We start from the raw sequence: 14,489 nt of genomic DNA on the forward strand, positions 1-14,489 counted from the left end.
TTTTCAGTAGATATTATATGAGCTGGCAGAAACAGCTCTAAACATATTGAAAATGCAATGAGTGTACATTACCCAAAGTGTGCTTGCTTATCATTCTGGGTTAAATTCAGGAGAGGTAGAACTAATTTTGAAGTTTTCACAAAATCTAACTGCAACCATTACATCATTGCTTACACAATTATATCATTTACAATAAAGTTTTGACTATTTGCTGAAAAATGAGAAGCTAAATTTGAAAGATATATTTGGTATAGGTAAGTCTTATATAAATCTCGTGAACATTTAATCTGTTTCAAAATGGTTTAGATGTGAAGTAGGCACAATAAGCTTCCAGGTGATGACAGTTAATAGCAAGAGCTTATGGGAACCAAATGCTCCAGAAGAGTGCTGTAAGTAATGCAAGATATGCTTCTTCTGAATTTCTTTGATCTTTCTTTTGTTGCCAGAGTATTATTTGTGTGACACACCAAAATATCTTTTCCTCTTTGAGCAGCTTTTGACTTCTCTCAGTGAACCCTCTAGTGCAGTTTACATCCACACTTTAACTTCTATGTCTTTGTTCTGTTCTGCCATACCCTAACTGTACTATGCACACCTTCTGGGATGAACTTGGTCTACTTTCCTATTCTGTTCTGCTAATCTCCCCTGCCCCCCCCCCCCCGGTCTCTCTCTCTCTCTCTCTCTCTCTCTCTCTCTCTCTCTCTCTCGTGTGTGTGTGTGTGTGTGTGTGTGTGTGTGTGTGTGTGTCATCTGGACGGTCAGTTGCTCGATAGTGCACATCTGTTTGCCCATACACATCTCCACAGCTGTCATTCGCCTGTCATGTGGGGCACTACAGTTGCCTCTGCACTGTTTCTGGATAACACCATTTTGTCATCCATCGTTTACTTTAACCGTGACGCTACACGAACAGTTTAAAAACTTAGCTGTTTGTGAAATGCCTCCATTTGCCAGAAAGTCAGCTTTTTTGGATATCCAATAAATTGTTCTGTTTCCACATTACAACAATGACTGCTCTGTTTCCTGTGTCCTCCAACACTCTTTTTGCACCTCCCACTGCTAGTGCTGCCAGCAGCCACAAGTGATTATGGCACGCAGATGTTGGTCACTATGGTGGTGACACTAATGTGAGTGGATCATTTAGTTTTGCTTGTTCTTACTATTTAACTTTATCTTCCTTTGAGTAAATATGCTTATAATGTTTCCAGTGGCTATAGTGTGATGTTTCTGTCTTGTGCAATAGAATGGTTGTGTAAGCCATGACTTTTCTCCTGCTCCTACTATAGTAACTTGACTGATGATAGAAGTACTTTTTAAGACCAGTAGGAAAAATTGTGCATATCATTTTTAGGTCCAGACAGCGGCTCTCCGGGCTGTTGGTAACATTGTTACTGGAACTGATGAGCAGACCCAGGTTGTTTTGAATTGTGATGCTCTTTCACATTTTCCTGCCTTACTTACTCATCAAAAAGAAAAAATTTGCAAGGTAACTAAATAACTTACCCATAGGAAGTTTTTTATCTTCCTGAATTTAGTGAGGCAAATTCCTACTTTTAGGAGTAATTTAAGTTGTGAATTAAGTATGTCTGGTGGTTGTATTGAAAGTGTATTTTCTATTGTGTTTAAGCAAATGTTCACACTGTTTAAATGTTTGTATAGGAAGCAGTGTGGTTCTTATCGAATATCACAGCTGGAAATCAACAACAGGTTCAAGCTGTTATAGATGCAGATCTTTTGCCCAAAATAATTAGAAATCTCAGCAAGGTAAGTGTTGAAAGTTTGGTGGTATTGTTAAATTTTTTTATGTTGCTGCCTCTAACCATGTCTTACCTCCTCCATAGAATTAGTTCCTCTTGTAAACCATGTTATATCACTGTAATCATCATACTACGTACAGAAGGTTTCTCTGCCACTGGTCTGTAGAGTTCAGCATAATGTTGACTTCTGCCATAGTCCAGTAATGATGATGTATTCTCACATTTTTGTACTTCGTGGTTATTATTAAATTGGGTGTTCTATTTCACTTCAGTTTTTGTAGTAGTTCCTGAATAAGGAAGCTAGTGGGAAAACACTTACTCTTTCAAAATCGGATACTTAGCAATGTTCTAAGCAAGTGGTAATAGATAACCTGTACCAATAACTGTGCTCTTGAAATATTTATAAGAAAAAGCTGCTGTTTTCTCCAGACCTAGTATGGGTAAAAATACGTCAGTTCTCTTTGAATTAATGGATTAAGTACTGTGCTGTTGAAAGTAAAGAAGGGGAATCAAAAACAATGAATCCATTTGCATTAAGGCTCCAATAAATTTCCCATATTCTCATAATCGATTGAACAAATGTAAATCATTTTAGGAAGAAAAATCACAATCTTCTGCAATGATTCTTAAAGAACTGTAAAACTAAAAATTAAGAATTCTTTGCTAGTGGAAAAGATCAAAATCTTCACTTTCTGAATTTTACTAGACATTAATAATTTTTCGCAGTTGGTTTTACCATCAGACTGAGGATGTATGAAAATATTTTCCACTTCACAGTTAACGTTATTTCTTAGTGGTGAGAGTGGTGGTTGCATGCTCTCAGTAAACTCATTGTGCTCTAACTTTGACCTGCACATCGCCACATCACTAGTGTTGTGTTAAAGAATTAAACTTGATTGCAATCCTACACACACACACACACACACACACACACACACACACACACACACACACAATACTGATGACTTTCAAGGAGAGTCTGAATTCTAGCACAGTCATTTAAGTGACCATATCTTTACTAAACATTGAGTCACACACTGTTCAACAGCTTGTGTAAACTGCAATTACAGCTACTGCCTTCAGTTTTGAAGAACACTGAAGAGGGTATTAGTTGTCATTGAAAAAGCAAACATGGAATGGCACTGATAATTCAGTCTGTCTTCACATTAGTCAAAGAGTATATTATTTTTGAATGCTTACCAGATACTGCTAATACAAGAGGTAAGCAGAGTATTGCTGACACACTAATCCACATTAAATGCAAACACTACAAGAATGTTGCTGCCTTTCACAGAAACATTTGCAGCTGAAATTCAAAGAATACCCTTAGAAGACGTATAGAGCACCATATCATTCCTTTTAGGTACATTGCACAGTAGACCAAAATGGTATAAAAGGAACTTGTGTGGAACAGTTATTGTTCACCATTTGGAATGGGAGATGATAAGCAAGAAATGAGTGTTTTGCAAAGTATACTCTGACACAGTTGGTAGCTTTCTCGTTGTAGATGTAGGTTTCTAACCAAACAGCCCTGTTTTGATTGTTGTCCACTTTGAAATTCAACTTGGTGCTATAAGTCAAAATTTAGCTGGGCAGTCAATTTCCAGCATCTCCATGCGTTATTGTCTGCTTTGTTTATGGTCCTTCTGATGGAATGCTACTCTCAACATAATGGTTAACTGGTTATGTTTGACCTATTGTCCTATCTGGATTCATGGCATACTTGAGGAATCATGAACCCATGCTTTCTGCTTACCTGACAAATCACTAGTTGAGTAATTTATTCATAGGTGAGGAATGTTTTGTCCACTTTGCAATTTTATCATGATTTAATGATCGAACTTCATGATGCGGCTTCTAAGTTACCAAAATGGTTGTTAAACAAATTTATAAGAGCTGCCAAGCAGTTATTTTTAAAGATGTATGGATAGTAAACTTTGTTTTAGACATTGTAAACTACAATTTGAAGAAAAAATTTCACATAAGCCCTCCAGTTCCTTTTACTCTTAGTTTTTTGTGCATTGTCCATCCAGTAACTGCCTTAAAATGTCTAAACAGGAGATCATTCTCTAGTTATGACATTAGGTGTAAACATATGCTATTTCTCTTCCATGTTATGTCTGTAGTATATTGTTTTATGGTTATTGAACTGAATTTTTAATCCTGCTCCGAAACTTGCTCTATAAAGTGCTTCTACCTGTTGTTGAAGTGTTTATTTGCACTAGAAGCAAACAGTAGTGTCATCAGAAAAATGAAGATGAGTCTCATGTATTGCATTAGCACACACAAATTCATTGTTTTCCCATTTAAAGATACAAAAATTTCCTTTGCTAAAGAGTTTAGGTGATAAAGAATTTTGTTGAATAACTCTGTACTTCAGTTCTGAACTACCATTATCCTGATAAAGTCCGTTACAGCATTGATGACAAAGTGAAACACCCAGAAGACATGGTCAGATGCCAGTATGTAACTTTGTACATGTATGCACCATCCGTAGGTATGTAAATGAACAGTTGGAATTATCCGTGACAAGTAGAATGGCCACCAGTATGCTTTAGTGTCCTTGGTTAGTCTTATCAGGCCTGATAGGATATATGAGGCATCAGGCCTGATAGGATATATGAGGCATCAACAATGTCAGATGTTGATCACTTTGACCGGTATGGACATGCCACATACCCATGTGAGAAACCATTATCAATAGATGATGGTTTGGAAGGGGGTCTTATTGTGGTGTCTCCACTTGTATGGTGGGTCAAATTGTAAAATGTATGCTGGCCGGAGTGGCCGAGTGGTTCTAGGCGCCACAGTCCGGAACCATGCTGCTGCTGCTACGCTCGCAGGTTCGAATCCTGCCTCGGGCATGGATGTGAGTGATGTCCCTAGGTTGGTTAGTTTAAGTAGTTCTAAGTTCTAGGGGACTGATGACCTCAGAAGTTAAGTCTCATAGTGTCAGAGCCATTTGAACCATTTTGTAAAATGTACACATCTGCGGGGCATTCAAAGCAACCTTGGCCAAATATTGGACAGCTTGGGAAAATACCACAAGGCCCACCGTGTTGTGTACCTAGTGTATTGTTCCTCTTCACATCTGTACCTGCTGTCTGAGAACATCATGCTACATGTCGTCATCCTGCAACATTGGTTGGAGACTTGCAGCAGCTGGACTAGGGAATTATCATGCCATGTGTAGGCTGTCTTTAACACATCACACAGCTGCATGGACTGCTGATGAATGTATTGCATTGTGTTCAGCAGTGAATCATGGTTCTGTGCTACCCTGGATGACCATTGTCTGCGAGTTTGGCGGTGACTTGGGGTGAGGTGTCATTCCTCCAGTGTCTTGGAGAGGCACAGCAGTGTTGTTCCTGGTGTGGTGTGTGTGGAGCAGGACTGTTGATATGTTTAAAAATATTGGGAATCTGATATATTGATATTTTAAAAAATTATTATTGGCTCTCGACATATCAGAAAAAGTATTGATATTTTTAAGTATTGATTTATTATTAAATATTGTGTACATCAACAAGCTAGCAGCCTGCCTGTCCCCCTTAAAGCAAGAATTGCAAGTCAAACGATGCACTTTCACACTTGGTGATAACCACTTCATTAACAGTAGTAACTGCATGTAAGAGGCACAATAAAAGGTTTCCGATGGATCTGTCATTCAGTTTCATCATATATCAGATTTGTCCAGAAAACTCCATGTCGACTTCTGTGTTTTTTCCAGGCCTGCCAATACCAGTGACATAGCAGTTGTAGTGCCACAATTGTGTGGTTAAGCTAAATATTGCAGTCTCTGGTAGTGGCAATTAAATCAGCATTTCCTCTCGCACGTCTCTGCCCACCGTAAAGACCAGTGCTGTCATTTAGATTTTTGTTCACCATTTTCAGCAGCTGATTTTGAAGACTGCTGATGTGAAGAAACAGCGCACTAGATGCATTAAAAATTGTTTTTTAACACAACAGGTATGCTGTTTTGTCACATCGGAAGTCTTGTTATTCCAGTCACACCACCACCACCATGCAGTGCAATTGGACTACATCTTTTGCGCTACATATGCTTGCTTCAAGTAGTCAGAAAGATTGGATGTGATAAAAGCTCAAAAAGTAGTAAGACTCATTCACAAAGTAAAAGTAAAATTGTTCTTAAACTTGAAAAGAACAGCTTCAAATATTTAATGAAAAAGGTTGACAAAATGTAATATAAAATAAAAATATCGACAGTTGATATTGTCATTTTGATGTTGATATATCGTGTAAAAATATTGCCTTATATATCAATATTTTTTTTGGGAAAATAAAGCAGCCTGTCACAGATTTCCTGCATTCACATGTTGTCTCATGTGACAATATCATGGTACCATTTTTCTGCAGGGAAGTGATAGTCCACAAATGACACGTGTCTATGGACTGTTCGCATGATGTTGAGGTACTTCTGTAGCCAGAAAGATCCTTACATTCTGTCCCTGATAGAACGTGTGGGGTCAGCTCGGATATAATTTCTGTTCCAGGGCCATATTCAGGATATCCAAGGACCCATTAAAACAGCTGTAGGCCAGATTCCCATTGGCTTTGACACCCTTTCCAGCTGAACCAGTGCATGCCTCCAGGCTAAAGAGGGTTTAAATGTCATTGTGATAAGTGGGCTCATACTGCCAAGTTATTTGTAAATTTACCTGACTTTATCACTGAAATAATGTTTTCCCCGTCCCTCAACCCGTGAATTTTCATTTACTGTCCTCCCCTACTGGGTGCTTCACTTTATCAGGTAGTGTATATATTGTTTGTTATACTAATATGTATTGAATCATTGTCTTGTTTCTCAAGAGGCTAACATGTAAGAAGTTTTCTGCAGTGCTCATAATGATTGTGTCGTATTAAGAGTTGTAATAGTTGTATTACCTGTCACAGAATTTTGTGATCATCTTCCGTAATTGTTGAAAATTATACTAAAATAAGTGTTAAATTTTTACACAATGCACTTTCTTTTAAATATACAATTACAGGGTGAATTCCAAACCCAGAAAGAAGCAGCATGGGCCATTAGTAATTTGACCATAAGTGGAAATAGAGAACAAGTTGCCAGGCTAATTCAAGAAGGTGTTATTCCACCATTTTGTAATCTTCTGAACTGTAAAGATACTCAAGTAATACAGGTGGTACTAGACGGGATTAACAATATGTTGAAGGTTGCTGGAACCCAAGTTGAACAAGTAGCAAATATGATTGAAGAATGTGGTGGTAAGTACTGCACATTTTATTTGTCGTAATGATTATCTGTTACAAGACAGAGTTCTGACTGTCAAAAGCTTTACCGAATGGTAGTGAAGAGTGGCACAACAGTTATGACACTTCTCCTTCTGGAGCACTGGCATTCAAATTTACATGCGATATCGAGATTTAAGTTTCCTGTGTGATTTCCATAAATTGTAACTTGAATACTGGAGTGGCTCCTTTGACTAGGATATAGATACTTTCAAATTTCTTCCTTCTGTAGACAAAGAAACTTGCTTCCTAAAAAGTAATGCCTTTCAAAGAGATGGTCTTACAGTGTTCAGTTGATCAGTTGAAAATACTAGCCTGTACTGAAATATTCCAGTGGGAGAATCCATGACCTTTTCACAAAATAAGATTTGTACAGTGTAATGGAACATGATGAAAGTTGCTACCAATACAAACCCTTGATATCGAAAAAGTTCAAATTGTTTAGAGAGTGCAGAGAAAGTGGGGAGAGAATATAAATATGCCTGATTGAATCTTTCAGTCTGTATCAATGTGTATGCGGTTTCGAAACTTCTTAGCAGATTGAGAAGCAGCAGATAAAAACCTTTTGCTGGAGTGGGGTTCAAACCTGGAACCTTGCTCTTCATAGGCAAGGCTCTAACCAAAAGAACTATTAGAGCACAACTTCAGACATGCTCTCACAGCTTCATTCCTCCTGGCACCTCTCTTTCTTTACTTAGCAAAAGCTCTTTTATATGCCATGCAAAAATTTCTCTCCCCATCCAGCACACAGTTTTAACCAGTCTGGAAGTCTGCAGATGTGTGCTGGATGCTGCAGTGTCATATGCAGTCTAGACTATGGTTGTGTGCTTAAGGATCTGTGGCCAAGTTACCTGAAGGTGTTGAATTTTGTGTGTGACCAAGGCCTATGGACTTATCGAATGAGTCATTGCTAGCATCTATGTGGAGACTTTAGGCACATCTCTTAATAAAATTGTCCCTCTGTGTAAAGCTGCCTTCTGACAAGTAGTCACAGTGTAACAACCTGTAGCATGACTTGTCATTTACAGTTAAATTTAAATGGATATTGTAGATCTGTTCCAAGAGGAAATTCTTCTGTTCAGTGTAACTGAAGAATTCATTGCTAATAGCATGAGCTGCATCTTTGTTAGGTCCCTCTTAAATTTCTTGAACCCCATTGTGATGTTTAGATTCCTGAGAAAGTTTTACTGATGATTCTCCCTTTTTTAAATTGCCACAGGGTCTGTATGACCTGGGACAAGCAGGAGATCGGGAAAAAACCTGGGAATTTTTCATCTGGGAGAAAACGGGAAAGAAACTTAGAATTTTTCAGTGTTTTAGTTTGTAGTTAAATTTTTGTAATTTTGACTGGTAGGAACAAGTACTCCAACATAGGATATTACTGTATCTCACTACTGCAGAATAATACTGCAACAATAAAACATGAAAGAGAGAAAAACAAAAATAAAACTTAAGTTGCAAAGGAAATGCGCACGCCATATACAACAAAAGTGTTCAGACAAGTGTCTGCCAACAGCAAAATGTGTCAAAGGCTTTAGAAAGATTATGCAACGCTTCGTAACAACAAATTGCTGCCGAAGTGACGTCACAGCTGTTTACATTAGATTTGTTTGAGCAGTTGCAAGCAAGCTCAAGCGCATATACAGTTGTCGCATTTGAGTTGTAGCTTCTCCAGCTTCTGACTACAGAAGTGTGGCTTTTAACTGTATAAGCAGCAGCAGCAGCAGCAAGCAGCTAGGTGCTACCTGAAAAAATTTTACTGGCACACTCAAGCTGCTAGATTCACACATACGCAACAGGCCCATATCTAGGGGGAGGGGGGGCATACCAAGGAATCTGCCCCAGGCAGCAGTTTGGGGTGGAGGAGGGTCATCAAATTCATATCCTTGAGGGGGGGACCTTGTTTCACAAAGTGCCTAGCATCCAGCGCACATTGGTCTATAGATTATTCATATGATTTTCAAATGCATCCCTGTTGGTTTTTGAACACGTCCTATGTTGGTTTCTAAATTAATGGTAAGTTGATTTTTGAATGCATGCATAGTTTGTGATATCTCTGCCAGGGGAATTGCCCTTTTTGCTTGCATTGCCCGTCTGATCTACAAATAAACTTTCCTGCGGACAAAAGGGGACGGGGCCATAAGAGATGAGTGGAATAAAGCCAAACAGGTGAATGCCAATCACTGTTATTTGGTTGACAGGGTTTGCGAATGATCAGCATTGTTATAATTACTAGCGAAATCCGTAGATTGAGACTACCAGAGTGGAAACAAAAGACTAACTGAATAACAGGTAAGAAAGATTATGTATTATCTTCTCGGTGTATCGAAGGAAATGAAATTTTTGGCCAGAATGCTACACTAGTAAGGGCCAGCTGTTCTGTACAGTCCCCAGTTAGCACCCGCTTACGTTCTATTCTGGGAGTGCTGCAGAAAACACGTTGTACGAACACTTAATAACGCCCAACTGGAGAATAAATGCGTGATAACTAAACTGGTGATTGTGGCAGGGTTAGTGAAGTTAACCGGAGAAAAAGTTTCAACATTAGCAGTAATAGTTACAGAATTAGTGATGATGAGATTGTTTGTTAGAATGAGGAAGGAGAAAAAATGGGGCATCACACACATTATGGAAGAATATGATTCCAAATTTATGTAAAACTTCGTACTACTACTTTCCGATCTCGTGTTAGAGAAGCTGGAGTGTATGAATGAAATTAGAAACTATTTCCTAACATAAAAGGTTTTTGCTTTTAGTAGGCCTAATAGGCATTTGATATTGGTCCTTCATGAATTATATTCTGTGGTGTTATAAAAATGACCATTTGTGCCATAACACCTGTTTATTTGATGTGCATTAAAATTGCTGCCGTATTAGCAGGCCTGCTTCATTTTATCTAGCGGACAGTCACAAAATACATGTAATCAGTTTGAAAAACCATATCAGTCTTGGGCACTATTTGTATTAACAGCATTTTTTTTTCCCCCCCATGTGGCAAAATGTTTGATGAACATTGAGGTAATAAATTCTTTCACGTAAAGTAAAAGTGTGCCATATAAAACTGTAGCAAGATTCGAGAGAAAAAAATGCTAGGACTTAACAGCCAAGTTATTAGCTAATAGGCACTAGAGTGCAAATTTTCTGAAGAGTACTTGTTCTCACGGTTACAAATAATCCCATCAAGTATTAGTTGTGAGTTTGAGGGGCAGGATGTCAAACTGGCCGACTGGGGGCAAGAGGCACCACAGGACATTTTAATTTCCACTGTCCTGAATATAATTTGATGGCATCCATTACAAAATTTTATATGTTTGAATTCCACTGAGTGAAATACAGTGATGTGCAATAGAACAATGCTGTGTGAAGAGGCGTGGTGACGCACTGTGACACATTTAATACGAAATAACATTTCCTCGAACACATTTTATGGATCAGGCTCTTCAGAAAGATACACACTACAAAATGAACATGTTTTTGAAGAATCTAGTATTGCGCCGATTCAGAAATAATCATAGATCCAGGACTGATGCACGGAGCAGTCTGACAAGGGGAGGCCGCCAATTGTGAAATTCAGATTCGATTCATACTGCGCATAATAAAAGCTCATGGCCAGAGGTGTAATGTGGCAAAGCACCAAGATGCACTTCTCAGCCGTTGTCGAGAAAATCGACAGTTAAAAGAAACTGTTGCGGCGAAATACTCTCTACGATTAATAATTTTCTGCAGCGGCGTGGCGCAGCGGTAAGCGCTCGGGTTTGTAATCCGAAGGTCGCCGGATCGAATCTCGCGCCATGCAACTTTTTTTTATTATTTGTTTTTTTTTGTAATATATATATATATATATATATATATATATATATATATATATATATATAATATGCACAAAGATGATGTGACTTACCAAACGAAAGCGCTGGCAGGTCGATAGAAACACAAACATACACACAAAATTCAGGCTTTCGCAACAAACTGTTGCCTCGTCAGGAAAGAGGGAAGGAGAGGGAAAGACGAAAGGATAAAACCCACATCCCCCCCCATCCCTCCCGATGAGGCAACAGTCTGCCGCGAAAGCTTGAACTCCGCGTGCATGTCTGCGTTCGCCCGTGTGTCTGTCGACCCGCCAGCACCCCCATCCGGCAAGTCACATCATTCTTGTTTTTAGATATATCCTTCCCACGTGGAATGTTCCCTTTATTATAACTCTTTATATATATATATAAACTGTCCATTCGCATGAATGGACACAGGCAGACAGTGTTTGTTGGTAATGAGGATCACCCTGTGGCTAAACATGCCTTGGTGCACAGCCAGCATATCTTGGCACAGTGTTACACCGTCCGGGTTATCTGGATACTTCCCACCAACACCAACCTATCCGAACTCCGGAGATCGGAACTTGCTCTTCAATATATCCTCTCTTCCCGTTACCCACCAGGCCTCAATCTCCGCTAATTTCAAGTTGCCGCCACTCATACCTCACCTGTCATTCAACATCATCTTTGCCTCTGCACTTCCGCCTCGACTGACATCTCTGCCCAAACTCTTTGTCTTTAAATATGTCTGCTTGTGTCTGTATATATATATGTGTGTGTGTGTGTGTGTGTGTGTGTGTGTGTACCTGTCCTTTTTTCCCCCTAAGGTAAGTCTTTCCGCTCCCGGGATTGGAATGACTCCTTACCCTATCCCTTAAAACCCACATCCTTTCGTCTTTCCCTCTCCTTCCCTCTTTCCTGATGAGGCAACAGTTTGTTGCGAAAGCTTGAATTTTGTGTGTATGTTTGTGTTTGTTTGTGTGTCTATCGACCTGCCAGCGCTTTCGTTCGGTAAGTCACCTCATCTTTGTTTTTTATATATATATATATATATATATATATATATATATATATATATATATATATATATATATATATATATATATATATATATATATATATATATAAAAATTCCCGGCAATCAGTTGCAACAAATATGCATATAATAAGTTGTTGAAAGTCGTTTGTCGTGGAAAAATAAAACACAAATCACAAATAGTATTCAAGTGTATACAATTTATTGAAAAGTTCGGTATACGATCGCACATAATTAACAATTAGTGACCAGAAGTAGCTGGAGTATCGCACGAACCAGAGTGATAGTTATCATAGAAACATGGAAAGCAGAAAACAGCACGACATCGAGCACATCTGATAAGCGATGCATTTTTACAAGAACAATTGTTTTTTTAAATTATCTGTTGGGAAACACACCTGATTGACATTCTGAAAAATTGTTCTATCATTCGTCAGGTTTGATGCATACCACGCGTATCGTATCATATGGCGAAAATCGGAGAAGACAGTTGGTGGTGGACGATGGATTGGATATGTGTGTGTGTGTGTGTGTGTGTGTGTGTGTGTGTGTGTGTACATTTGAATTACAAAAAATAAAAAAAAGTTGCATAGCGCGAGATTCGATCCGGTGACCTTCGGATTACGAACCCGAGCGCATACTGCTGCGCCACAATGCTGCAGAAAATTATTTGTCGTAGAGAGTATTTCACCGTAACTGTTTCTTTTAACTGTCGATTTTCTCGACAACGGCTGAGAAGTGCATCTTGGTGCTTTGCCACATTACGCCTCTAGCCATGAGCTTTTATCATGCACAGTATGAATCGAATCTGAATTTCACAATTGGCGGCCTCCCCTTGTGAGTTGTAGTGGGGAGGTGGGTAGTCTCCACATGGCCCGTGTTTACGTTTAGTGATTTTGCTGTTTCCTATTCGTTTATTGCTCTCACGTCAAATGAAAACGAAATAGATTTTTGTGGCCAGGAGCTATCAAGTGAATTAAAATAAATTCACCTAATTACAGAAGGCTAAAAATATGTTGTTAATTTCAGATTTTAATTTTATTTCCGCTGTTCTGACAGTCGTGCATTAATTGGCTTGCAGAACAATAGAATTAATTTTTGGTGGTTTGCTGAAGAAATTTGGCTTCTATTAATCTTTACTGCTGAAGCAGTCAATTTATTTGAAATGAAGTGTTTAATTCCACACTGTTGGCTAGTTTCAGCTGTTCGCTGCATTTCAAGTGCACATTTTCATCTTCTAGCAGGTATGACATTAAGGCATAATAAAGAGCCAAACATTAAATAATACAATGCTGGTGCTCCAAGTAAATATATATCCGAATCTGAACATACAAATGTGTGCTTTAAACCGAATTGTGCATTTTAGTATGGTTCACGAAATTCCGATGCTCTTGGAGTATTCTCGAATGTCTTGTTTCTTTTATTACATAATGTAAGATCTTATCGTTTTACACATACGAGCATATGAGCTTCCAGCGTCATTGTAGCTGCGCAAGCGCAATGACCCCTGACACTCTGCCAACTTCTGAAATGAACTTACTTCTAAAAGGTTGTGAGAAAAAATTGTGAATGTTTTTGAAAAGCATTACTTACAAAGTAAATTTCCTTTTATGCAAGATGAACTACGTGCGAGAATGTATAATGAATATCTTAAATCACAGAGCGTTCAAATCAACTCTTCGGACAGCCATTTAGAAGAATTTCCTGACATTTATGATGTTGAAAATTTTATTGGCACATTTGTGTGGTGTATGTTAAAGTGTAACACGCACAAAAAGATCACCATTATATGTGAGCTCTTAGCTTATCTTGCTGCTTATTAATCATGGAGACCAATATTATATGTAAAAGCTTTTATTTTCTTGTAGCAACACTATGTACATAAATTTAAACCATTGACTTCTCTTATTTGTGTGTGCTCGCTGATTAACAATGTTGCTATTGACTGACTACATCACATGCCCTATTTTGTTAATATCTATCATCGGCTGGCGAGTTCGTGTGACATGAACTATGACTGGCTTACAAAAGCGCATCACAATCTTGATTTCAATGCTTCTGAAAGTAACATGTGGTGTTTGGTGGAATTCGAATTTATACGTTTGTAATACGAAAATATGCAGTGTACATGTTACTGCACATCAAAGATCTGTCCAGAACATGTCTTTCTTCCCCTGAATTTTGTTTCCTGAAGTGCCGGGAAATTCTGTGCCAGTGTATAAAACCCTAACCATTCAAAGGATTGATAAGTTTTACGGTTCCAAGGAAAAGTATACTGTCACTTAACACGGAAAGTGTATTTTCACCCAGCAGAAAGTGTACTATTAACTGGGAAATATGGGAAAAATTTGGGTATTTTTTTTTCTTTGACGGTGTATACACCCTGTGCCATAACTTACTGTTATTTTCGATCATTGGAACTACTACTACTACTACTACTACTACTACTACTACTACTACGTGATCAGGCCCAGTGGACCGCACGCATCTACAAGTTTCCTCCTCCACTGTATTTTGTCCATTGCTGCTATCCGCCATTCGTCCACATCTATTGACACTTGGTTTAAATCTTCATGGAGTCCATCCCTCCAACGCTTCTTGGATCTCCCTGGCGAT

At 38.6% G+C, this 14,489-nt stretch overlaps 1 protein-coding gene across 1 annotated transcript in view; it reads left to right on the plus strand.

The window, feature by feature from the left end:
• The window catches only part of LOC126480713 (importin subunit alpha-3), a 101,418-nt gene that overhangs the window by 81,213 nt on the left and 5,716 nt on the right, over nt 1-14,489 (plus strand). The window contains exons 7-9 of the mRNA XM_050103967.1: nt 1,352-1,486; nt 1,660-1,764; nt 6,767-7,001. Of these exons, the coding sequence (XP_049959924.1) occupies nt 1,352-1,486; nt 1,660-1,764; nt 6,767-7,001 (475 nt within the window). The remainder of the gene's footprint in view (nt 1-1,351; nt 1,487-1,659; nt 1,765-6,766; nt 7,002-14,489) is intronic.

The sequence above is a fragment of the Schistocerca serialis genome, chromosome 5, assembly GCF_023864345.2.
Source record: "Schistocerca serialis cubense isolate TAMUIC-IGC-003099 chromosome 5, iqSchSeri2.2, whole genome shotgun sequence".
Lineage (NCBI taxonomy): Eukaryota > Metazoa > Arthropoda > Insecta > Orthoptera > Acrididae > Schistocerca > Schistocerca serialis.